Below are 25,294 nucleotides of genomic sequence, written 5' to 3'. Positions count from 1 at the left end.
TCGAGGGCATCTCTGAAAGACCTGACGTTGAAAGCAGTCTTTTTGGTGGCTATCACTTCAGCCAGAAGAGTTTCCGAGCTCCAGGCACTCTCATGTCGAGAGCCTTTTCTGCAGTTCACTGAGGCAGGAGTGACTATTCGCACAGTGCCTTCCTTCCTGCCCAAGATTGTTTCTCGCTTCCATGTGAATCAGCAGCTCTGTCTCCCTTCCTTTCGTAGGGAGGACTACCCAGAGGAATACTCTGCTCTCAAATATCTGGATGTGAGACGAGTCATCATCAGATACTTGGAAGTGACCAATGATTTCCGGAAATCGGATCATCTGTTTGTCCTGTTTGCAGGTCCTCATAAGGGTCTGCAGGCTGCTAAGCCTACAGTGGCAAGATGGGTCAAGGAAGCCATTGCAGCGGCTTATGTGGCCGCGGGGAAGGTGCCGCCTATCCAGCTGAAGGCTCACTCCACTAGAGCTCAGACGGCCTCGATGGCAGAGGCCGGGTCCGTCTCCTTGGAAGAGATTTGCAAGGCGGCAACTTGGGCATCGGCCCATACCTTCTCCAGGCATTACCGCTTGACTGTGGCTGCTCGGGCGGAGGCCCGGTTTGGAGCTTCAGTGTTGCGGTCAGGGATTTCAATGTCCCGCCCTGGGTGAGTACTGCTTCGGTACAACCCACCAGTCTATGGATTGATCAGCATGATGATATGGAAGGTAAAATTATGTATCATACCTGATAATTTTCTTTCCATTAATCATAGCTGATCAATCCATAGCCCCTCCGAGATATCTGTACTGTTTATATTCTGGTTGCATTTCAGATTCAAGTTTAGTCTTCAGTTCCTGTTCAGGAGGACTTCGTGTTCAAGTTTTTTTTTTTCAATTGGATTCTTCAAGAGTTGAGACGAGTGTGTGTTACAGTGAGCTGCTGCATTCCTCTCCCCTCCGTTTTCGGGGCTGGATTGAGACATAAATTCTGCCGGCGCTCCCTCCCGCTTCGTGCGGCTGTAGGGCAGCTTTGTACCCCTCCCGCTTCGGCGGTGTTAGGGTCAGTCAGCTCCTCCCGCGGTTGCAGGATAAGCCAGATCCCCCCGCATCGGCGGGGTGGTGTCCCTCCCCCGCTCCGCGGGGATGAGCTGGACGGATTCCCCTCCCCCACTTGTGTGGGGATGAGCTGGGTTAATTCCCCTCCCCCGTTTCGGCGGTGGTGAGCTGGGCAGAGTGTCCCTTTGTGGGTGTAATTCTCTAAGTGCTGAGTCCTGCGGATGGAGCTTGGATATCGACATACTGAGGAGTTTCCGGCAGCACATGACCACATATAGGGAGGCAAAAGGATTGCTCTCTATCTCCACCTGCTGGTAGATGGACACAACCCACCAGTCTATGGATTGATCAGCTATGATTAATGGAAAGAAAATTATCAGGTATGATACATAATTTTACCTTCTGGTTTGTTTGCAGCCTCTCTCGGTACAAATTGAAGTTCAGCCCTGACAAAGTGGACACAATGATCGTGCAGGCAATCTGTAAGTAAATGCCAGTTTGGTTTCAACATTGAGTTCTGTTTCAGGGCTCACAGTGTAAAGACCAGTTGTTGTGCCAGTATAGATATCTTGATGCAGATTTTACTTGTCTACAATCATAATCAAATGATAAATGATTAAGGTACCTACAGACTTGCTATGAAAATTTGGGCCAGTACGCATACCCTTGGTGCAAAGTACATATAGGAATTTGCTTACTTGTGCCCATTCTGCTTCTGATGTACTCCCTTTTTCTCCCAAATCTCATTTAGAATGTGTGGAAGAGAGCATGTGTGTGTGAGGGGTGTAGTGTGGATAAGGGCTTGTAGATTGTTGCCTGTGAGGAGTGCAATATGTGGAGGGAAGTTTTGTGTGCAGGGGTTTAGAGGTCTTTGAAGGTGGAAGGTGTTCTTGTCTCTCTCTCTATATCTATATCTATATATCTATATATATATATATATATATATATATATAGACATTATGATGTCCACTCTCCTGACTACCCTCCTCCCACTGGCACACTCTCTCTCCTGTTCTTCTTTATCCTCCTCTCCCTTAAACTCTCTCCCTCTCCCCATCTCTACTTACCTTCTGCCTGCAGATGGTACTGCCAGTGAGAATCCAGATTTCTTTGCTGCTGCTGCCGCAGCTCTTTACACATTCTGCCAGTGAAGATTGGGCTTCCTGCTGACACAGATCATAGCTGCATCTCTGACCCTCTTCGACTGGGGTCATGATCGAGGGGCATGACTACCCCACTTTCAGCTGTGTACTGATAGATGGATGGGCTCTCCTTAACAGATGTTATTGCTTGAGCAAAACTTTCCTAAAGAACAAAATAGAAAAAAAAGGGGTCTAGATTCAAGCTGGGAAAAACATAGCCATTTTGCTTATTAGCATAGAAACCCATCTTGGGGGTAAGTTTAGGCCATCTGGAATTGGAGGGAGGGGGAAGAGCTGCAGCCAGTGTTGGGCCTGGTCGAACACAACTCCCAATGCATGGTCTGTGGTAGCCACTGGTTTCAGCCAAGTGTGCTGCTTACAGTTGCAGTGAAGAACAGCAGAAGAGTTGGTCAGCCAATTTGGATCTGAGTCTTACAAAATCCCAACCCTAACACTGCTGCAAATTCCTTATTAGATTAATGGCCACCATTTTACCCACATTGGAGGCTTCACAAGGCTATGTGGAGCACTTCCTGATGTAAAATTGGCACACTCTTTTTGTAGCATGTTTTTTTTTAAACACCTAATGCATTAGCATATCAGTCTACAGCATTGGGATTTAATGTGTCTTTTAACACACAAGTAAAATGCCTGTAAAAATTTGCTTGTGTTAACTTGTGCTTTATTACATCAGAGCTCGTATATGCTACTTTACTAAATCACATAAGGTTTTCTGGTCTTGCTTTTCAATGGGAAATGAGAATTGAAAGGCCCACAAAACAGAGATTTGAGTTAAGAAAACAGGACTGGAGCATGATCTCTATGATAAGTAGTGCATGAGGTTGCAGTGTTTGGTACTTTAACCTTATTTGTTTAGGGGGGGGGGGTGCTTTGTTAATAATCTGCCTTGCCCCTTTCTGCCTATTGTAGCCCTCCTGGATGATCTGGACAAGGAGCTTAACAATTACATCATGCGCTGCAGGGAATGGTATGGCTGGCACTTTCCCGAGCTGGGCAAAATCATCACAGACAACCTCGTGTACTGCAAATGTTTGCGCAGAGTTGGTGAGTAGCAGGGTTGAAAGGGAAGAGAGGCTGCTAGTCCAAAACTGGAAAGAATTTTGTTTTCATGGTGTTTGGGGGGGGGGGGGGGGGGAGAGTTTATAGTGCTGATTTGCAGAATATCATGCATACGTGAAATAGAAAGATGTGGTGTCCGTTGGAAGCCAGCTAGTAATTCTTTGTTCCTGCAGCTGCCTGACTGGTCCTGGGGAAGAATTCTTCATCAAGCTTATTTGTCTTTAAGTAGCATATGTATAAAACTTAAGAACAGCTATACTGGGTCAGACCGATGGTCTAACCCAGTATCCTGCTTCCAACAGTGGCCAATCCAGATCACAGGTACCTCGCAGAAACCCAATTAGTCGCAACATTCTTTGCTATGAATCTTGGGGCAAGCAGTGGCTTCCCCCATGTCCATGTCAATAACAGACTATGGATATTTCCTCTAGGGAGTTGTCCAAATCTTTTTTAAAACCCAGATATACTAACTTTGGGCTGCCAGCTTGAGAGGGGGGCCTGCAAACCAAAGGTCACTGTCCTTAATCTTGAAGGTAGCAGAGATGAATTAAGGGATATTTGATAAAAGGATGGTTATTGTATTGAGTGTAGAGATCTCATTAACGTGGTCTTTGTGGCTCCAGAACTCATTCCGTATATATTGCTGCATTGAGAAATCGCATCTCTAGGAAGTATGTTGCTTGTAATTTGTTGTGCTTGTTTTGTTTGCCTCCATTTGTTTAATAGAAAAAAATGTCCGGTTCACTTTGGTTTTTTTTTTTTTTTGTATTGGTTGTGTTCCTTTAGACAATAAATGTAGTCCTGTGCTTGTTGCCTAGATTCAGTCTTGCAAGAATCTGATAAAGTAGGAGGAAAACAAACATGAATGAGGACCTGAGGTAGTGTGTTTTTGTCGCAAGCATTATCCTTGGACTTTCACTACTGTTTCTGCTGCTCAGCTGTTCCTGGTCTCCTTGTTTTGTCATTGTCTTCTGACTCTGCACCTTGATGTTTCCATTTGCAGGGGACAGAAGGAACTTCTCAACGTTTGATCTCTCGGAGCTGCTGCCTGAGGATGTGGAGGAGGAAGTGAAAGCTGCCTCGGAGATCTCCATGGGAACTGAAGTATCTGAAGAGGACATTGAGAACATCCTGCATCTGTGTGATCAGGTGAAGTGTACAACAACATGAATTCACCTCTTGCTAAGAAGTGACTGATGCCCCATTCATGCCCCACTCCTCAAAAGTGTATTTTTGGATGGATCAAATACTTTAGATGCTTCTGTTTTGTGCTGGGGCAAGTGTTACTTCCCCAATACAGATTCTAAGTGCATTTCATCTGTTGCCATCTTGACTGACGACAAGTAATCAAAAAAACCCAGAAGGCATTGAATGATTTGGGATTTGTATTTAGCACACGGCTTTTTCAGTAGTAGCTCCAGACAAGTTACATTCAGGTACAGTAGGTATTTTCCTGTCCTCATAGGGCTTACAATATAATTTTTTTTTACTTAAGGCGGAGCAGGGGCGTAGCCAGACATCCAATTTTGGGTGGGCCTGGGCCTAAGATGGGTGGCAGAAGAACTCTGCCTTGTCCCACAAGTGATTTGGTCCCTCCCTCTCTTGCCTGCATGCCATATAGTCTCTCAAACATCCTCCCCTCTCCTGCATACCTTTTAAATAGCAGATTTTCATCGACAGCGAGCAGTAACTAATACACACTGCTCATGTTGGCCCCACAGCCTTCCCTCTGATGAAACTTCCTGTTTTCGCATAGGTGGGAATACATCAGAGGGAAGGCTGTGGGGCTGGTGCGAGCAGTATGTATCAGTCGCTGCTCACTGCAGGCGAAGATCTGCTATTTACAAGGTATGCAGGAGGGACAGTTGTTGGGAGTTTTCAGCTGGTGGGGTTTGGGAATCCCTGCCAACCACATCATAAGTGTGCTGCTACTGGGTGGGCCCGAGCCCAAAGTGGGTGAGCCTGGGCCCACCCAGGCCCACCCTTGGCTACGCCACTGAGGCGGAGGATTAAGTGACTTGCCCGAGATCACAGGAAACAGCAGTGAGATTTGAGCCTGACTTCCTTCATTCTGAGCCCGCTGCACTAACCATCGGGCGGTTACTCTACTAAATGTATGCATATCCTGCCTTGAATGGTAGGAGACCTAGGACAAGATGACTATCCAGCATACTCTTTCTGCTGCACAGTTGAGAAAAAAAGTGTTGGGATATGAGCCCCAGAGCTCCAAAACCAAATCTGTGTTCTAGACTTCTTAATTCACTCTAGTTATATTTCTCATGACAAAAGTATGAGAGGAATAAAGCAAGGTAATTTTCATGGCAGAGATGTCTCCTGGCAAATTTTGCACCACATGTCAAAAGGTCAACAAGGAGTTGTCTACTCTCCACTGCTTATGATTTGTTGGTTTTCTTGGTGACCTGCTCAAACCAGCACATTTGCTGTAGCTGACTATGTCCCTGCATCTCTCTTTATCCAGGTGATAGAGATCTCGGAGTATCGAGCCCAGCTTTATGATTACCTAAAGAACAGGATGATGGCCATTGCACCCAACCTGACAGTCATGGTTGGGGAGCTGGTGGGTGCCAGGCTCATCTCCCATGCAGGTAAGTCCCTATGTTTGCAGAGATCATGGAATTTTGTTTCTGGGGTTGGTTTATTTTTATTTATTGGATTTTGTATACCATTTTACTGAATTGTATTCAGAATTTATTTACAAACATTAAAAAAACAAAATTTAAAAGATAGAGAAAGATCAGTCCAGTTGAACATCCTATTCTGATAGTGCCAGCAGCAGGTGCTTAGAAGTTTGAGAAACCATGTATTTCAGGCACCATTTTAAAGATTTGTATTATAATGTGAAGGTGTCCAGGGGGCTGCAAACAAGTCAGGCTTTCAGGATATTCCTAATAAATATGTATCAGGGAGATGCACACATCAGTTATACAGAGAGATCTCTATTTGTGGTCATAGGAATATCCTGAAAACCTGGTCTGTTTGTAACACTTGAAGACTAGTGCCAGTCCTTCAGTCCAGTCACCGAGACTGTTCTTAGTGGTGTGTTACATGTGATTGTGAATCAAGTTTTCAATTTTGTTCTTGGTTTCCCTTAAAACTTAGGTGAATTCTGTTTGATCCAGGTGATTACTATTTAATTTACAAGTTTGGTCTAAAAGTTCTTTATTTGGAAAAGGAAAAGACTAATGCAGATAAATAATTCAGTAATTCTCCATGAGGTCAGCTTTTATTTCCTGATTATCCAATGACTTCTCTTAGTTTTTGGCAAGTTAACTACTTCTGATGTATTTAGGTTATCTACTTAGGAAGGTTTATTAGATTTCTTTACCAATACCCATGTCAAATTATTTTTTTGTTTGCCCTAAGATTTCATATTTAATTTTGCAGTGTTTGTGCTATTCTTCTTTTCTCATTATGTATCAACTTTTGTCCATTCCATCATATTCTTTTGGGTTTCTCACTTACTCAGGTCTATAGCAGAATGAGCATCTTTCCCTACTACTTGGGGTTTTGCTGCATTATTTTTATTGAATGTTCTTCCTTTTTAATCCTGCTATCATAGTGGCAGAAATTATAGCTAGGGACCACAAACCACCCAGCTCCTTCCAAAACCCCATGTGTGTGCACCCTGAGTGTAAACACAAAAATGAAACAAAGGAATCACTCCAACAGTAGTAAGGGAATACTGATAAAACTTGGCAGGTACCAAAGTAAGCTTCCAGTTAGCTACCAGAAAGAGAGAGAGAGAGAATAACTCAAACATGCGCAATGAATTATGGGGGTATTAAAAGATTCACTTATCTTTGTTTAGTAACACAAATGCAGTCTCTTACCCAGACATTCAGGGGAGCCCTATAACCAGGAATGTGTCCCCTGGCTCCCGAACCGATGGTCATATCAGTCCTAAAATGTCTGGGGTGAAGCTCAGCATTCTCCACAGATAAGCAGGATGAGAATATTCTTACTGCTAAGTGACATAATTTGATGGAGCCCACTGCGGTGAGCGCTCACCAGCGTTCCTTCTTGAAGCTTTATGAAGTGGCCTACTGCACATATGGGGGTCTTCCACTATCACCACATTACCAGCTTAATACATTTTTTTTTCTCTGCAGAGCAGTGTGGATGCAGGTACCTGGTCAAAAGAACCCCCCCCAAAAAAACAAAGCCCCAACAAAAGGGCCTGCCCACAGTTTGGCCCCTGACAAAAGGGCCCGCTTCCGAGTATTTTACCTGTTTCTGTTGCTGCAACTCTGTTTTTGTTTTCTGCGTCCCGCTTCTGCTTTGAGCTGAGGTATGTCTCCCCTTTGCCCCAGAAGTATTCCCTTTGTTGTGTCCTGCCTCATCTGATGCAATTTCCTGTGTCCACATAAGCAGGACACAGAAAATGGTTCCAGGGCCAGCCAAAGCAGCTTGACACTGGGTGGACCACAGAAATGTTGGAGGATTGCTGGGAGGGGGGGGGGGGGGGGCAGGATAGATACCAGACTGCGAAGGGTAGGCAGGAGGAAGACAAGTTGCACTATGTTGAGAGATGGGGCTAGAGGAGGAGAAGAGATGCTAGACCCTCAGAGGGAGGGAGACAGAGTTTTTACAATACTTATTTTTGTGAAGGGCTATGGGATATTTTGTCTCGTGGAGGAGGAAAGGAGGCGAGAACATGCTGACTGGACCCATGGGAGGGAAAGGAGAGGTGGGGGTTAGATTGGACCCATGGAAGGAGAGGCTGGGGCTGGAGGAAAAGGAGTGCGAGGTGCTGGCTTGACCCATAGGAAGGGGGGAGGAAGAGGAGTGGCTGGAGGGAAAGGAGAAAGGTGCTGGCTAGTCCCATAGGAAGGGGAGGAGGAGGAAGGAAAAGAGAGCCCATGGGAGGAGGGGGGCCTAGAGGGAAGGAAAAGAAATGCTGGACCAAGGGCATGAAGGAAGAGGGAGTCAAATACTGAACCCATAGTGGGAAGGAGAAAAGGAAAGAGGGCAGGCGGGTGAGCCAGATGCTGGAAGGGGTGGGGGGAAGAGGGAGAGAAGCTGGATACAGGGAGGTAATGGAGGATAAATGATGTGCATGGGGGGGGGGCACAGGGGAGATGTGTGGGGATAGTAAATGGACAAAGAGGGGCAATGCAGACAGAAGGGAGATTTTGTTTGACACAGGAGGAGAGGATGGGGAGATAGGTAATGATGAATGTGGGGATATGAACACAGGGGAGATGGACATGGAAGTATAGGGACACGGAAGGGAGATGCTGAACGTGGGGGACGATAGGGACACAGAAATGAAAGATGGATGGTGGACATGGAGAGAGAAGAGATGTCAAATGGACAAGGAGAACCTGGTGAGTGAGTTAAAAGAAGACAGAGGGAAGTGAAAACTAGAGCCAGAGACCAACATGATTTAAAAAATAAAAATGACCAGACAAAAGGTAGAAAAAATTTTTTGTTTTTGTTTTTTTGTGTTTAGAGTATGTCAGATTTGAAATGTACATCTTGCCAGAGTTAGTGTTAAACATGCATCTCTTCCTATATCTCTGGTGTTGTACTACATAACTGTTTGAGGCTTGTGCAGGTGGGGTCAGAGCTTACGGGGACAAATTCTGTTCCCATGTCATTCTCTATGATCTGCTGAGGGTGCCAATGTATAGGTTTGTAGGGGGGGGGGGGGTGCAAGAAGTCCTTGCACCTGTAGATACCTCTGTTGCACGATAGCTGGCACTGCCTCCCAGGGCAGAGTTTCTCAAGCGTGTTCTGGGACCCCCATAGCCAGGCAAGTTTCCAGGGTATTGGCACTGAATATGCCTGAGATAAATTTGCATATGTGGGTCTCCAGTGTGCACAAATAGGGGAGTTCCTAAAACACAGCAAGGTGTCTCAAGGGAGATCTCCAAAGATACAAATGGTAGTAAGCTTTTATAAATGATAAAAATATCTCTAGAAATCCAAGAAATCAAACAATGCCACAGCCACCTAGAGAGTTTATCCCTAGTACAGCTCAGGTCTGCCTTTCACTTGTGCTCTACACTAGCACCCTCCTCCCACCGACTGGGTCACAACTGCCTCTGGGCGAGTCTCCCACTCTGTTATCCCCAGTGATTTCTAGATTACTGGAGGCCACACTCAAAGACCCAACACATAAACCACCAGGATTGTTTATCAGTCCACACAGGCAGAACGAACAAACAGGTGTGTTTATTCTCCGAACTTGGAACAGTGGACAAAAAATGTGCATGTAGCAAACAGTAACAGTTAACTGAAAAATGGATCCATTAGAAAACTAACTAAAGATTTGCATACTTCCTAGAAAGTACCTGGTGAGATCAGGATATATATAGCTGTTCACCAGTTATCAAATATAACAGTTTTTTACAGAGCTTCAACAAAGAGCTCTCTCTATCTTCTCTTGGGCTGAAACTGAATTCAAAACCAGTAAAGTCCAAATGAGATGAGCTCCTGGGCCAATCAGAGCCCAGTCAACAAGATTTAAAATAAAAACTGGTTACATCACTGCAAGGCACTTCCTATTATCTGTGTGCCAACTAAAAGAAAGAGAAGTCAGTCCTCTGTAACAGCTTTTAGCATACTCATGCACCACCTGCTGGCTGAACAGGAGAAATACACTTCAGACATATTTAAGACAGGAAAATAACCAATATATTTTACAGGCTTAAAACACTGTTTCTTCATAGCCAGTAAATAAGAACAATTATTTGATTATTTAACATAAGGATTTATTCATTTGTTAAATTTTTCTTAATGTATTTATATGGCTTACTACTGTTTTGTTTGTTAAATAATTGATTATATTGGTATAGCATACTACTGTTTATATCTTTGGGGATCTTCCTTAAAACACCTATCTGCCTCTTCCCCCCCCCCACCCCCACTCCACCAAATATATGACTTGCCTCTGTTTCATATGTTTTAAAACTTTGTGTGGCTGTGGAATCACTAGGAAGGATAAGTACAAATGATCGGTTTAATTGCTTGGACTTTGTGTCGGACAAATGTGCTATCTATTGTACCCTCACAGATAATACCTTTTCCTACAGTAGCTCTCACTTTTGAAAAGCTCAAGGCTCTGTGCTGCTGCAGCATGGTCTAATAATACTAATAATAAATGGGCATTTATAGTCTGCTTTTGTACCCGTTAGGATCATGGCAGGGCATAAACATATTTCCATATTCTATAAAATCATCATCTAATTACTTATAACCCCTCTTAACATTCTCAAGCCCCCTGTACCCAACTAACCCTTCCACAATCCTGCAGTCATATTGCAAACCACTCCTTATAAGAGGAAAGCTAATTGTGTCCTGAAATATAGATAAGGAACATAAGAAGTGGGGTCTGTGATGAAGACTTGTTAATTGCCTGATTTCACCATGAAGGCAATTCAGTCACTACCTCTTCTGAGACCCACTGTTCCTGTCTGTTTTGTCTTAATTTCATGCCACTTATCCAGAAAGCATGCATGACTTTGTAGCTATAATTGTACCCTGTGTGACTCACCAGCTGATGCCTGCCTGCTTTGCCACTGCAAATGAGAGGAGACAGTGGGTTAGGACAGTTTTTGCACCATTTACGGTCACTCCACTCATACAACCCTTGGTATGGTGCTGATCTGCAACACGTTTTCACTTTGGCTGTCTCAATTTTCACCCAGCTGCTGCTGAGGAATGATTTGGGATCTACTAAAGCCAGCAACTCTTTCTTATATCGTTCTCTCCAAATTAAATTTTTGTACATGTTATAAGCATGAGAATCACTTTTTAGCTAGGGTATGTTTGATATGATCTCATTGTCTACATCAGTTTCCCAAACTCATCCTGGGAACCCTACAGCCAGTCAGGGTTTTGGAAGTTGCTACTTGAATATGAGTGAAATAATTTTGCAAATAAATGGGTCTCAGTGTATGCAAATTAATTGTGCATACCTAAAAACTTAACCGTGCTGTGAGGTCGGTGGGACAGGATTGGAAAGCCATACTCTATACAGGTGTGCTTGAAAGATCCTTGTCTTTTGAAGCCAGATACTGCCATTGCATGTTGAGCACAGTACCATTAGTGGAAGCTCCTGTTGCCAAGGCATCTTTTTATTAGGGCATATTTTATGTATGTGTGTGTGTAGGACCACATTGTTATGGTTCTTTGGTAGTGGGTCTGATGTTCTTGCCTGCTGTCATGAAGGGTGTTAGGGTTTGGCATCTCAATACCGATGCCTTCTAACGGGTTACATTAGGAAAGAATCATTTGGCTGAAGCAAATTCACCAGCTTCATAACCTTATGTTTGTCTCTTAGGTTCTCTTTTAAATCTGGCAAAACATCCAGCATCTACAGTGCAGATTTTGGGTGCTGAGAAAGCACTCTTCAGAGCCCTGAAGACTAGGAAAGATACTCCTAAGTATGGCCTGATTTATCATGCTTCTGTAGTGGGCCAGACCACTGCCAAGAACAAAGGCAAGGTGAGTTATAGGACAAGCTTTTGGGAGCTTCCTTTTTTTTTGGTCTCCTACAAGCCACTGAGCAGCTTCAAAACATGGCTCAGGTTGGTAATGAGCAAGGATGTGATATGTCAATAGCTTGTGCATTCACATACAGATCACTGCAAGCGTTTAAATCAGGGGTGTCCAACCTAGGCCCTTGCCAGGTCAGGTTTTCAGGATTTCAACAATGAATATGCATTAGATCTGTTTGCATACAGTGAAGGCAGTGCTATCTCCCCATGGCTTTTTAGAAACAGTTTGTCTTTTGGATGTGCAGAAGACTGTGGGGAGAGAACAGTGAAGGGGGAGGAAAGGTGCGGAAGACTGCGGTGAAGCTATGGAAAAATAAATCCATATAGCATGGACATACTACTACTACTTAACATTTCTAGAGCGCTACTAGGGTTACGCAGCGCTGTACAATTTAACAAAGAGAGACAGTCCCTGCTCAAAGAGCTTACAATCTAATAGACAAGTGAACGGTGACATACACCCATATGTGGGGGGGGGGGGGGGGGCCTCACAGATTGCCAAAACACATATAACATGCAAGTTATATATGTGAAAATATGGTAATGATGTAATTGCTGCCACTACTATCCATTTAGAAGGCCTAAATTAAATATATAGCTCCTCTCAAAGGATTTCTTGGTACTGCCCTTACTCTTCTGTCCCTTTGCCACTTCACAGTGCAGGTAGTGTCTGACTGGTTAGAGGTATTTTTGGTCCAGCACTGCATAGGAGCTGAAAATCCACAAATAAGAGTGTTATATGTTCACCAGCTGCCAATGAATGTATAACTGCATTTGTATATTGACCTAATGGCCTCCCAGTCTGGAAAGATTACTCCAGAAGGTTGAAGGAGGTAGTTTGATTTATTATACGGCATCATGCTATTTTTGGGAAATGTGTGGCAGCAAGATGAGAGGAAAACGTTGGTATACAGTCTTTTCTCTAGGTTGTTTTCTTTCTTTCTTCCTTCAATTCCAGGTCTCTAGAACGCTTGCTGCCAAAACTGCCTTGGCCATTCGGTACGATGCTCTTGGGGACGATATCAGTGCCGTGGTGGGAGTTGAAAACAAAGCAAAAGTAGAAGCCAGGCTGCGATACTTAGAAGAGAAAGGGGTAAGTTACTTGCTGTATTCAATATATATATATATATCTCAGAAAGGAGGTAAAGCGAACCGTTTTTTGTTTGGTTGTTTTTTTTTCAATATTTTACTTGTAAGTACATATAATTGGGTAGATTTCCAATTCCAGGTTGCTGGCAGTAGTTCAGGAATGAACCACGTGGGGGCACTGTGGGATCACTGTAGCCATGGTCCTAGTATGTAATTTTGAATATGCTGCCCTGCCTTTAGCAAAGTTAAAGGGGAAGGAACAGATAGAAAATGGAATGAACAGGATGGACATGAATACAAGTGATACATGGTCAGTGATGATGATATAACTTTGCCTGATTTCACCATGAGGGCAATTTTAGTCACTACCTCATCTGAGACCATTAAAGTGAGATCATTTTGATGGAAGCTGTTCATGTTGGCGCAGTGAGGTGACTAGCAGCTGTTTCTGCTCTTTGCCCCATTGATATAGCTCTTCCTATTTCTAGCTACAAAAGATGGAACTTATTTCTTACTATATAAAAACAATACATGTCCCTGACGTGGCAGAAGTACATGCCCGGCATTGACACAGGATGTTGGATTGGAATGTATGCTGGGATACATGACCAGAACAGGCAATGGGATGGCAGGCAGTATGTGTTCCAATCCAGAAGCCAGAGCTTGAGTGCAAGGTGAACTGGACAAAGGAGGTCATAGAACCCAGCACAGCTTAGGCCAGTGGTTCCAAAACCTGGTCCTGGAGGCACCCCAGTCAGTCAGGTTTTCAGGATACCCACAGTGAAATCTCTCATAAATATTCATTGTGGGTATCTTGAAAACCGGACTGGCTGGGGTGCCTCCAGGACCAGGTTTGGGAACCATTGACTTAGGCTGAGATGCACACAGAGCAAGCATAAGAGACATCATGTGGGGCAAACAAGGTGAATTGTTGCTGCTGACTAAACCAGCAGGTCTCAGCACTAGTCAACAATATAAATGCAAAGAGAGCATCAGAAAACCAGAGTGCTGCTGTCATAGTGAACACTGTATGTTTATCATTTGCCCTGTTGATACAAACTTCCTTTTTATTTTAGATATTTTTTATATGCAATAAAACTGATATTTAAACCTTGTATGTCATTATCTGAGTTTTACTTATACATCAGACCTTGACAGATTTTCTAGGGATCTAGGCACCAGCCTGAAAGCTGAGAGTAATTTCAACCTCTGTCCCCACTGAAAAGTTGGAAGAGGGAAAACCCAACAACAAGGTTTTAGATGGCTCTTCAACTACTGGCTCCTAAGGTTTGGGGATTCTTCCTCCGAGATGTGCTGCAGCTCCCTTAGGGTCTTATTTGCCATTCTTTATGGGAGGGGGGCTTACTAAATTAGACCATTAATAAGTAATTGATCCTCCCTGTACTTTTTCTCAAGTGACTCTGTGACTTTACCTTGTCCTCAACCAATGTACCTATCTCCAAAAAGATATAGCAGAATTAGAAAAGGTTCAAAGAAGAGTGACCAAAATGATAAAGGGGATGGAACTCCTATATATGAGGAAAGCATAGAGAGGTTAGGGCTCTTCAGCTCAGAAAAGAGACGGCTGAGGGGGGATAAGATTGAGGTCTACAAAATCCTGAGTGGTGTAGAACGAGCAGAAGTGAATCGATTTTTTTTTTTTTACTCTTTCAAAAAGTACAAAAACTGAGGGACACTCAATGAAGTTACATGAAAATATTTTTTCCCTCAGAATAGTTAAACTCTGGAACTCGCTGCTGGAAGAAGTGGTAACAGCAGTTAGCATATCGGGGTTTAAAAAAATGTTTGGACAGATACCTGGAGGAAAGTCCATAGTCTCGTATTGAGACAGACATGGGGAAGCCACTGCTTGCCCTGGGATTGATAGCATGGAATGTTGCTACTATTTGGGTCTCTGCCAGGTACTTGTGGCCTGGCGTGGCCACTGTAGGAAACCAGATACTGGGCTAGATCCCAAAACAGTACAATACATTTTATGCTGCTTATCCTAGAAATAAGCAGTGGATTTTCCCTGTCCGTTTTAATAATAGCTTATGGACTTTCCTTTTAGGAAGCTATCTAGACCTTTTTTTTTTTTTTAAACCCTGCTAACTTAACGCTTTTACTACATTCTCTGGCAACGAATTCCAGAGTTTAATTACACGCTGAGAGAAGAAATATTTTATCCGATTTGTTTAAAATTTACTACATTGTCGCTTCCTTGTGTGCCCCCTAGTCCTAGTATTTTTGGAAAGAGAAAACAAGCTATTCACATCTACCTGTTCCACTCCATTCATTATTTTATAGACTTCTATCATATCTCCCCTCAGCCGTCTTTTCTTAAAGCTGAAGAGCCCTAGCTGCTTTAGCCTTTCCTTAAAGGGAAGTTGTCCCATCCCCTTTATCATTTTTGTCGCCCTTCTCTGTACCTTTTCTAATTCTACTATATCTTTTTTGAGTTGTGGTGACCAGAATTGCACACACATTTAAGGTGCGGTCGCACCATAGAGCAGTACAAAGGCATTATAACGTCCTCATTTTTGTTTTCCATTCCTTTCCTAATAATACCTAACATTCTATTTGCTTTCTTAGCTGCCGCCACACACTGAGCAGAGGGTTTCGGCGTGTCATCAGCAGTGACGCCTAGATCCCTTTCCTAGTTGGTGACTCCTAATGTGGAAACTTGCATTACGAAAGTTTGGGTTCCTTTTTCCCACATGCATCACTTTCCACTTGCTCACATTAAATGTCGTCTTCCATTTGAATGCCCAGTCTTCCAGTTTAGTAAAATCCTTTTATAATTTTTTGCAATCCTTTTGCGATTTAAGAACTTTGAATAACTTTGTGTCATCAGCAAATTTAATTATGTCACTAGTTACTCCCCTAGGTCTCAATGTAGCCTGCAGCCACTGAAGCCAGCACTGCTACCCCCATTGAAGTTATTGGGAGTGGGGTAGGTGTGCGGTATTGCCAGGGGCAGGACATGGGTGCATCAGGTGGCAGGTATTTCTCTATTGCCCAACTATCCAACCTGTTGGCCCACTCTAAAGTTTGCTTCTAGCTGCACCACTGCTTTGGACCTCAAGGAAGCTTATCTTCACATTCCAATTTCAGATCCTTATCAAAGATTTCTGGGATTTGTTGTCCTAGGTCGTCAGTTTCAGTTCCAGGTACTTCCTTTTGGCCTGACCATGGCTCTGTGAACTTTCCCCAGAGTTATAGTGCTCCACAAAGAAGTAGTTTAGTTTCCCCCCTATTTGGACAACTGGCTCATTAGGACAAAATCAGAAGAGAACCATCAACCTACCACTCAAGTGCTACAGTTCCTGGGATCGGTGGTCAAATATCAAAAAGAGCTAGCTGACACCCAAAGTGTCTTGGTTCCAAGTTTAATATCCAAGTAGGCAAAGATTCTCTACCCAGGCATAGAAGCTTTAACAGCAAATTCATGCTGTTATAGAAAATAATGCACCTCATGCCTGGGATTATATGCTTGGTTCTTCAACAGCACATGGGCTTATGCCTATATGCAGCCCTTTAGTCTTTTCTTCTCTCATCAATGGTTAGGCCAACACCAATTATATGAGAACAGTCTCCTGTGCTACGGAAGGCAAGTCCAGCATAATCTGGTGGCTCCAATCTCGGAATCTTTTGAAGGCCATGGATCTGGAATGTCCCCAGTAGTTAGCAGTATGCCAGTCTCATTGGAAAGGGGGGGGAGGGAGCTCATAATCTGGGTCTGGCTTGAGGCAGATGGACTATTTACCAAGATATCTCGATCAGTCCTTTGGAAACTTGGACTATACAAAATGCATGTACAGCCTTTGGGAATTAGTACAAGGTAAACCAGTCAGTCTTCTCCAACAATGCCATGGTTATAGCTTTTATCAGTTGTTAAGGAAGGATGAAGAGTCTGGCTGTGGCAAGAGAAGAATCCATGTTCCGCTGGGCTGAGGGCCACTTGAAAGCCTTATCAGCAGTGCACATCACATCACAGTAGTCCAGAATTTTCAAGCATGTAATGTGAGCTATCAAATAAGATATTCCATATCATCAAGCTGATCAATCCATAGACTGGTGGGTTGTGTCCATCTACCAGCAGGTGGAGATAGAGAGCAAACTTTTGCCTCCCTATATGTGGTCATGTGCTGCCGGAAACTCCTCCTGTATGTTCTCTATCTCAGCAGGTGGTGGTCACACAGCAGCAGCTCTGGCTAGGCCTCCAAGCCTAATTCTTAGGTTTTGTTGAGTGCCTGGGGTTGAGGGCTCTTTTGAGCAAGTGCAAACCTGGTGGTGCCAGGTCCCTCCTTTTCTCCCCCCTCCCGCTGGCTCCGTTAAAAAAAAAAAAAAATTTTTGAACGTCCTTAAAGGCGTTTATTTCGACGTTTATTTAAACGTTTATTGCAGCTACTCACTGGGACACCAGGTCGTTACAGCTCGGAGCGGCAAGCAGGTAATTTTTACCTTTTTATAGCGGGCAAGGGGGTTCCCCGATTCTTCTCCTCGTGGCATATGGCGTCGGAGGGCGAGGGCGCAAAGAGTCGCTCCCCGGATCGCTTGAGCGCTTCTAGAGGGGATGCGGGGGTTTTAAAGCCTGATTCGCCCTTGTTGGGTGACAGTTTCGTGACCGATGAATGTCCCGGTCCTTCCTCCGGCGTGGCGGTTTTTCCCGCCATAAACGCCCGCTCCTCGCCTCCGCCATCTTGGCCGGCCACGTGGCTCGGACGGCTTCTTCTTGGGCCGCCCTTGAGGTTGGAGACATTAATGCCATGAACGCCCTTAATTTGGGCGACGGCACAAAAGCGGCTAAAGTTAAGAGCCGTTCTTCCCGTGCGGCTCCTTCGCGGAGTGTTGCGCCGGACGCCATTTTGGATGCGCAGCATGTCTCTCCCCCGCTCTTGCGAGCGCTGGTTGAGAGTGCGTCTAGGGCTGTAGCCCAGGCTGCGGAAGTGCACAGTCTGGGGGGTTTCTCCCCCGAGTTTGTTTTGCTGCTGCATCAGGCCTTCCTTATGCAAAACGCTGCCCCTGCTCCCTCGTCTGGTAAAGAGGTTGAGGTTCCCAGAGGTAAACGCCCTCGGGTTGATTCCCAGGCCTTGGAGGACTTTGTCTCCTCCGATGTAGATGAGGGCAGCGTATCTGAGTTCTCCCAACGGTCCTTTGCGGATTCCTTGGAGGAGACGGATCCCCGCTCGGATGGAGCGGATGACCCCTCTGCAGCGCGGCTTTTTAGCTCAGAGGATTTGCCCAACCTGTTGATACAGGCCATGGACACTTTGAAGATTTCCTCTCCGGAGGACGTCTCTCCCTCAGCCCCTGTTGACTCTGCCATTATGCTGGGGACGAAGCGCCCGCCTAGAACCTTCCACGTGCATGATGCCATGCACACCTTAATTTCGGCTCAATGGGATGTCCCTGAAGCGAGCCTTAAAGTGGCTAGGGCTATGTCCCGCCTCTATCCTTTGACTGAAAGTGAACGTGAGGCCTATCTGTGGCCTACCGTGGATTCTTAATCACTGCGGTGACTAAGAAAACGGCGTTGCCGGTGGAAGGTGGCACGGCCCTAAAGGACGCCCAAGACAGAAGATTGGAGGCGGCCTTAAGGTCGTCCTTCGAGGCGGCTGCTTTAAGTTTGCAGGCCTCAGTTTGCGGCTCCTATGTGACCAGGGCGTGCCTGACTATGGTGCAGCGGGCTTCCCCCTCGGATCATTCCTTGAGGGCTGATTGGCCGGCCCAGGAATCGGGCTTAGCCTATTTGGCAGACTTGCTGTATGATGTCTTGAGGGCCTCAGCTAAAGGCATGGCTCAGACAATCTCTGCGCGGCGGTGGCTTTGGCTGAAACATTGGTCTGCTGACCACGCCTCTAAATCCCGCCTGGCTAGATTGCCTTTTAAAGGCAAGCTGCTCTTTGGGGTCGAGCTGGACAAAATCGTGACCGATCTCGGCACGTCTAAGGGCAAGAAGTTACCAGAGGTCAGGGCTCGGGCTAGTACTCGTCCCGGTACCTCCAGAGGACGGTTTCAGGAAGCCCGTCGGTACCGCCCGGGCAGGTCGGGTTTTTCTGCCCCCTCTTCCTTTAAGAGGAATTTCTCCCCCAAGCAGCATTCCTTTCGCAGAGACCGCCGTCCCGGAGGTGCTCTCTCCGGTCCTCCCCCAGGGTCTCGTACCCAATGACGGGGCCTTGGTCCACGCCCCAGTGCAGATTGGAGGACGGCTGTCCTCGGTTCTGGGCGAGTGGACCACAATAACTTCAGACGCTTGGGTGCTGGAAGTCATCAGAGACGGCTACAAGCTAGAGTTCTGCCGACCCTTAAGAGACGGGTTTGTACTCTCTCCCTGCAAGTCTCCGGTCAAAGCTGTGGCAGTGCAGCAGACTTTGGACAATCTGATCCGCCTGGGTGCGGTCGTTCCGGTGCCAGAAAGTCAGCTTGGCAAGGGGCGTTACTCCATTTACTTTGTGGTACCAAAGAAAGGAGGTTCTGTCCGGCCTATCCTCGACCTCAAAGGGGTCAATCGGGCCTTGAAAGTGCGGCACTTTCGCATGGAGACTCTCCGCTCTGTTATAGCGGCAGTGAAGGCAGGGGAGTACCTGGCATCCTTGGACATCAAGGAAGCGTACTTGCATATTCCCATCTGGCCTCCTCATCAACGCTTTCTGCGTTTTGCAGTCCTGGGCCGACACTTCCAGTTCAGAGCCCTCCCGTTCGGGTTGGCTACTGCTCCGCGGACCTTTTCCAAAGTAATGGTGGTCATCGCGGCCTTCCTGCGAAAGGAAGGAGTACAAGTCCATCCTTATCTGGACGACTGGTTGATCCGAGCCCCCTCTTATGCAGAGTGCGGCAAAGCTGTGGACCGGGTAGTTGCTCTTTAGAGCTCCCTGGGATGGATCATCAACTGGGAGAAAAGCCAGCTGCGCCCGACTCAGTCCCTGGAGTATCTGGGAGTTCGATTCGACACCCAAGTGGGCAGAGTGTTCCTGCCAGACAATCGGATTGTCAAGCTTCAGGCTCAGGTGGACCAGTTCCTAGTAGCCTCTCCTCTTCGGGCTTGGGACTATGTGCAGATGTTGGGCTCTATGACGGCCACGATGGAAGTAGTGCCCTGGGCCAGGGCTCATATGAGACCACTACAACAATCTCTGCTGCAGCGCTGGACTCCGATGTCGGAGGATTATGCTGTGCGCCTTCCCTTGGACCCAGCAGTGCGCAAGGCGCTGAGCTGGTGGATGCAGACAGACAAGTTGTCTGCGGGAATGCCTCTGGTGACCCCGGAGTGGATTGTTGTCACGACGGACGCCTCTTTGTCGGGCTGGGGAGCCCACTGCTTGGGAAGGACAGCGCAGGGGCTCTGGTCTCCTGCAGAGGCAAAGTGGTCTATCAACCTCCTGGAACTCAGAGCCATTCGGTTGGCGCTTTTGGAGTTCATCCCGGTACTGGTGTTGAAGCCGGTACGGGTCCTGTCGAACAATGCCACGGCTGTGGCCTATGTCAACCGCCAGGGAGGTACCAAGAGCGCCCTTCTAGCCAAGGAGGCTATGAATCTATGCCAGTGGGCAGAAGCGAACCTGGAGCAGCTGTCAGCGGCCCACATTGCCGGAGTCATGAATGTCAAGGCGGACTTTCTCAGTCGCCATACCTTGGAGCCCGGAGAGTGGCAGCTATCTGCTCAGGCGTTCTTGGACATCACGAAGCGCTGGGGCCAGCCGAGCCTAGATCTGATGGCGTCATCGGCCAATTGCCAAGTGCCGTGCTTTTTCAGCAGAGGACGGGACCCTCGATCCCTGGGAGTAGATGCTCTTCTCCAACAGTGGCCGACACAAGAGCTTCTCTATGTGTTCCCGCCCTGGCCCATGTTGGGCAGGGTGCTAGACCGGGTGGCAAAGCATCCCGGCAGGGTAATCCTGGTGGGTCCGGATTGGCCCAGACGTCCCTGGTATGCGGACTTGATCAGGCTCTCAGTCAACGATCCTCTGCGGCTGCCAGTGGAGCAGGGCCTGTTACATCAGGGTCCCGTGGTGATGGAGGATCCCTCCCCCTTTGGTCTTACGGCCTGGCTATTGAGCGGCAGCGTCTGAGAAAGAAGGGCTTCTCAGACAAGGTCATCGCCACTATGCTGAGAGCGAGGAAGCGCTCTACTTCTACTGCTTACGCCAGGGTTTGGCGTATATTTGCAGCGTGGTGTGAAACAGGCTCACTTTCTCCCTTCACTGCTCCAATTTCTTCAGTGTTGGCGTTCCTGCAAGAAGGTCTGGAGAAAGGCCTGTCGCTCAGTTCCCTTAAAGTCCAGGTAGCGGCTCTGGCTTGCTTCAGGGGTCGCCTGAAGGGTGCTTCCCTGGCTTCGCAGCCAGATGTGGTGCGCTTTCTCAAGGGAGTTAATCACCTGCGCCCTCCTCTGCACTCAGTGGTGCCTGCGTGGAATCTCAACCTGGTGCTAAGAGCATTGCAGAAGCCGCCTTTTGAACCCTTGTCGAGGGCATCTCTGAAAGACCTGACGTTGAAAGCAGTCTTTTTGGTGGCTATCACTTCAGCCAGAAGAGTTTCCGAGCTCCAGGCGCTCTCATGTCAAGAGCCCTTTCTGCAGTTCACTGAGGCAGGAGTGACTATTCGCACAGTGCCTTCCTTCCTGCCCAAGATTGGTTCTCGCTTCCATGTGAATCAGCAGCTCTGTCTCCCTTCCTTTCGTAGGGAGGACTACCCAGAGGAGTACTCTGCTCTTAAATATCTGGATGTGAGACGAGTCATCATCAGATACTTGGAAGTGACCAATGAGTTCCGGAAATCGGATCATCTGTTTGTCCTGTTTGCAGGTCCTCGTAAGGGTCTGCAGGCTGCTAAGCCTACAGTGGCAAGATGGGTCAAGGAAGCCATTGCAGCGGCTTATGTGGCCGCGGGGAAGGTGCCGCCTATCCAGCTGAAGGCTCACTCCACTAGAGCTCAGGCGGCCTCGATGGCAGAGGCCGGGTCTGTCTCCTTGGAAGAGATATGCAAGGCGGCAACTTGGGCTTCAGCTCATTCATTCTCCAAGCATTACCGCTTGACTGTGGCTGCACGGGCGGAGGCCCGGTTTGGAGCTTCAGTGTTGAGGTCAGGGATTTCAATGTCCCGCCCTGGGTGAGTACTGCTTCGGTACATCCCACCAGTCTATGGATTGATCAGCTTGATGATATGGAAGGTAAAATTATGTATCATACCTGATAATTTTCTTTCCATTAATCATAGCTGATCAATCCATAGTCCCTCCCAGATATCTGTACTGTTTTTATTCTGGTTGCATTTCAGGTTCAAGTTTAGTCTTCAGTTACTTCAGAAAGACTTCGTGTTCAAGTTTTTTCACTTGGATTCTTCAAGAGTTGAGACGAGTTTGTGTTACAGTGAGCTGCTGCATTCCTCTCCCCTCCGTTTTATGGGGCTGGATTGAGATTTAAATTCTGCCGGCACTCCCTCCCGCTTCGTGCGGCTGTAGGGCAGCTTTGTACCCCTCCCGCTTCGGCGGTGTTAGGGTCAGTCAGCTCCTCCCGCGGTTGCGGTTGCAGGATAAGCCAGATCCCCCCGCATCGGCGGGTGTGGTGTCCCTCCCCCGCTCCGCGGGGATGAGCTGGACGGATTCCCCTCCACCACTTGTGTGGGGATGAGCTGGGTTAATTCCCCTCCCCCGTTTCGGCGGTGGTGAGCTGGGCAGAGTGTCCCTTCGTGGGTGTAATTCTCTAAGTGCTGAGTCCTGCGGATGGAGCTTTGATATCGACATACTGAGGAGTTTCCGGCAGCACATGACCACATATAGGGAGGCAAAAGTTTGCTCTCTATCTCCACCTGCTGGTAGATGGACACAACCCACCAGTCTATGGATTGATCAGCTATGATTAATGGAAAGAAAATTATCAGGTATGATACATAATTTTACCTTTGCTGTGATCTGAAACCATTGGGAGTCTCTGGTAATGGATTTCATAGCTATGAGTCACTTTGCCAAGGTTCCCCTCTATTTCAGTTGTTAGAGAGAATCCAGTGCAGTCAGGTTGAATGCTCTTCTGCAGGAATGGCCTCGGTCCTCAGTTGGAAACACATGTATTCCCTCTACCCCCATGGCCGATGTTGGGCCAGGTTTTGCAAAAGATAGCTTTGCATCTGAAGTTGGTGATCCTCATATCACTGGATTGGCCCAAAGAAGGTCATATATAAGCAATTTTTTGTAAACATCTTTTGCGTATCAGGCAGCAAGTCACTGGAATAAGTTTCCACATGCAATCAGAGGTCGGGTGGATTATGGTAAATTTCAGAAACAATTGTGAAAGCCTTTTTATTTAGAAAATGCCTGGCTTTATAAATGTTATGTTTGATTTAGTTAAGGATTTTATTAATTTTATGAGACAATGTTGTGTATTCTTTTGAAATATGTACTTTTGTATTGATGGTTTTTATCCTGTTTTTGTTGTGCAATATATCTGGGAATGCCCAGTTTTCTTAGACTGCGAGCCACATTGATCTCAGGAGGTATGTTTGTTTATTTATAGCCCATCTTTATCCAAAGAGGCTATAAATAAACATGTATGTATGGGATTTTTTTTGTTGTTGTTACATTTGTACCCCGCGCTTTCCCACTCATGGCAGGCTCAATGCGGCTTACATGGGGCAATGGAGGGTTAAGTGACTTGGCCAGAGTCACAAGGAGCTGCCTGTGCCTGAAGTGGGAATTGAGATCAGTTCCTCAGTTCCCCAGGACCAAAGTCCACCACCCTAACCACTAGGCCACTCCTCTAAAGTTTTGTCAAGGAATGGAATGCAGATCTGGTTTGCTTGTTGGTGGGAGGTAGTCTGAGGTTCCCTTAAGAGAGGGTTCTTATAATACAAAGTCTGGTAATCATGGACGATTCATCTTGCTTTTTTCTTACAACTTGGCTAATGAGAGGGTGTGTCTGAGGTGTAAAGGACACAAGGATGGAATTATTACAACTCAGTTATAAACTAGAAAGTGATCTACTTCTTTAGCTTATACTAGAATCTGGAGAGTATTTGAAACTTGGTGTAGGGAGAGAGGCTTTTATCCACTCAGATGTGGTGTGTTTCCTGAAGGGATGGCAACATGTATGGTCACCAGGTGGTCACAGGTTCTGGCTTGGAATCTCAATTTAGTTCTTCAGGTCTTAGCCGCTGCTGCTCCCATTGACCTGATCAAGCAGATATCTTTAAAAGATCTTATTTCAAAAGTGGTAATTTTGTTAGCAGTCTTTTAAGCCTGGTGGATTATGGAGCTCTTTGCTTTTTCCTGACAGGAGCCTTTCCTGCGTACTACAGAAGTAGGAGTTTCTTGTTAAGACAGTTCCCTCCTTCCTTCCAAGGGTGGTGTCAGTCTTGCATGTTAATCTGACATTGATGATGTCCACTTTTCATTAGGAGGATTGGGGGACTGAATTTAATTGTTACTTGGAAGTGCCAATCAATTTTTGCAGGTACAACACTTGTTCATCTTATTTGGTGGTCCCAAAGAGTGAAACAGTTATGATGGTTACCATTGCGCGTTGGCTGAAACAGGCAATTATTTCTGCCTATATTTTTAAGGACTGAGGTCCTCCTATAAGGGTCTTTGAGCTCATTTGACTAGAAGTGTTATGACAGCTTGAATGGAGTTGCAATCCATTTTGCTGATTGAGATTTGCACTATCAATTGGATGTTTATGCCAGAGAGGATGCTGTTTTCAGTATCTGTATTGTGGCTGCTTTTCCACCTCCTATACATTCAGTACTGATCTGGCAGACAAAAAGGAAGGAAATTTTTGGTTTTACCTGTTCTTTTCTTGAGTCCAACCAGGCCTGCCCTGATACTTAATTCCTAGCTTTTCAGTTTGTTTACTATTTTGCCTGAACAGGACCTGTGAGAAGACACTGGTTCTTTCTCCAGTACGAGGTAGATGGTTCTGCTTAAGTAATTTGGATTCCTTCCTACTGTTGAATTTGCTCGAGAGGGGCATGGCCTTTGGATTTTTTTTTCTCCTGTTGAATTTGTACCAGAGGTGCATAGTTTTTTTTTGTGTGTGTTCTTACTTGCTTTGTTACAGAAATAGTCATGAACTGGTGCTGCAGGGTGCCTTTTTTTTTTTTTAATAGGACTAACCTCACAGCTCATTAATCTGTCTCCATCTGCTGACAGAGATACAACCCATATATTCTGTACTGGTCTGGTTGGACTCAGGGAAACAAAAATTAGTAGGTAAGACCAAATTTTTCCCTGGATCTAATGCTTGAAGCAGTGAACTGTGCATTAGAATGAGTTCAAATTCAGCTCCTTCATTAATTTTTCCTGTGCCTCTTTTTATCTCACTGAAATTGGGTAGCAGTAATATTGTGCATTTTAGCTTCCTCCATGTCAAGTGCAGCTGTTAAATCAATTAAGCCAGCTTAATTAGTCAGTTTTACACTGCTGTATTAGTA

At 46.1% G+C, this 25,294-nt stretch overlaps 1 protein-coding gene and 2 non-coding genes across 3 annotated transcripts in view; all 3 read left to right on the top strand.

Moving 5' to 3' along the window:
- Positions 1–25,294, top strand: part of NOP58 (NOP58 ribonucleoprotein) — a 76,897-nt gene that overhangs the window by 31,209 nt on the left and 20,394 nt on the right. Inside the window, exons 6-11 of the mRNA XM_030209387.1 lie at positions 1,453–1,517; positions 3,108–3,242; positions 4,261–4,406; positions 5,737–5,863; positions 11,566–11,729; positions 12,741–12,875. Coding sequence (XP_030065247.1) covers positions 1,453–1,517; positions 3,108–3,242; positions 4,261–4,406; positions 5,737–5,863; positions 11,566–11,729; positions 12,741–12,875 — 772 coding nt within the window. The remainder of the gene's footprint in view (positions 1–1,452; positions 1,518–3,107; positions 3,243–4,260; positions 4,407–5,736; positions 5,864–11,565; positions 11,730–12,740; positions 12,876–25,294) is intronic.
- LOC115475185 lies at positions 10,610–10,685 on the top strand. Its single transcript, XR_003942969.1, has one exon. It is a non-coding gene; the product is annotated as a small nucleolar RNA SNORD11 (small nucleolar RNA).
- On the top strand, positions 13,180–13,254 carry LOC115475186. The gene has a single exon (XR_003942970.1). It is a non-coding gene; the product is annotated as a small nucleolar RNA SNORD11 (small nucleolar RNA).

The sequence above is a fragment of the Microcaecilia unicolor genome, chromosome 7 (assembly GCF_901765095.1).
Source record: "Microcaecilia unicolor chromosome 7, aMicUni1.1, whole genome shotgun sequence".
NCBI classification, from domain to species: Eukaryota; Metazoa; Chordata; class Amphibia; order Gymnophiona; family Siphonopidae; genus Microcaecilia; species Microcaecilia unicolor.
The sequence above is the reverse complement of the archived record's forward strand: the minus strand, read 5'-3'. Positions and strand labels throughout refer to the sequence as shown.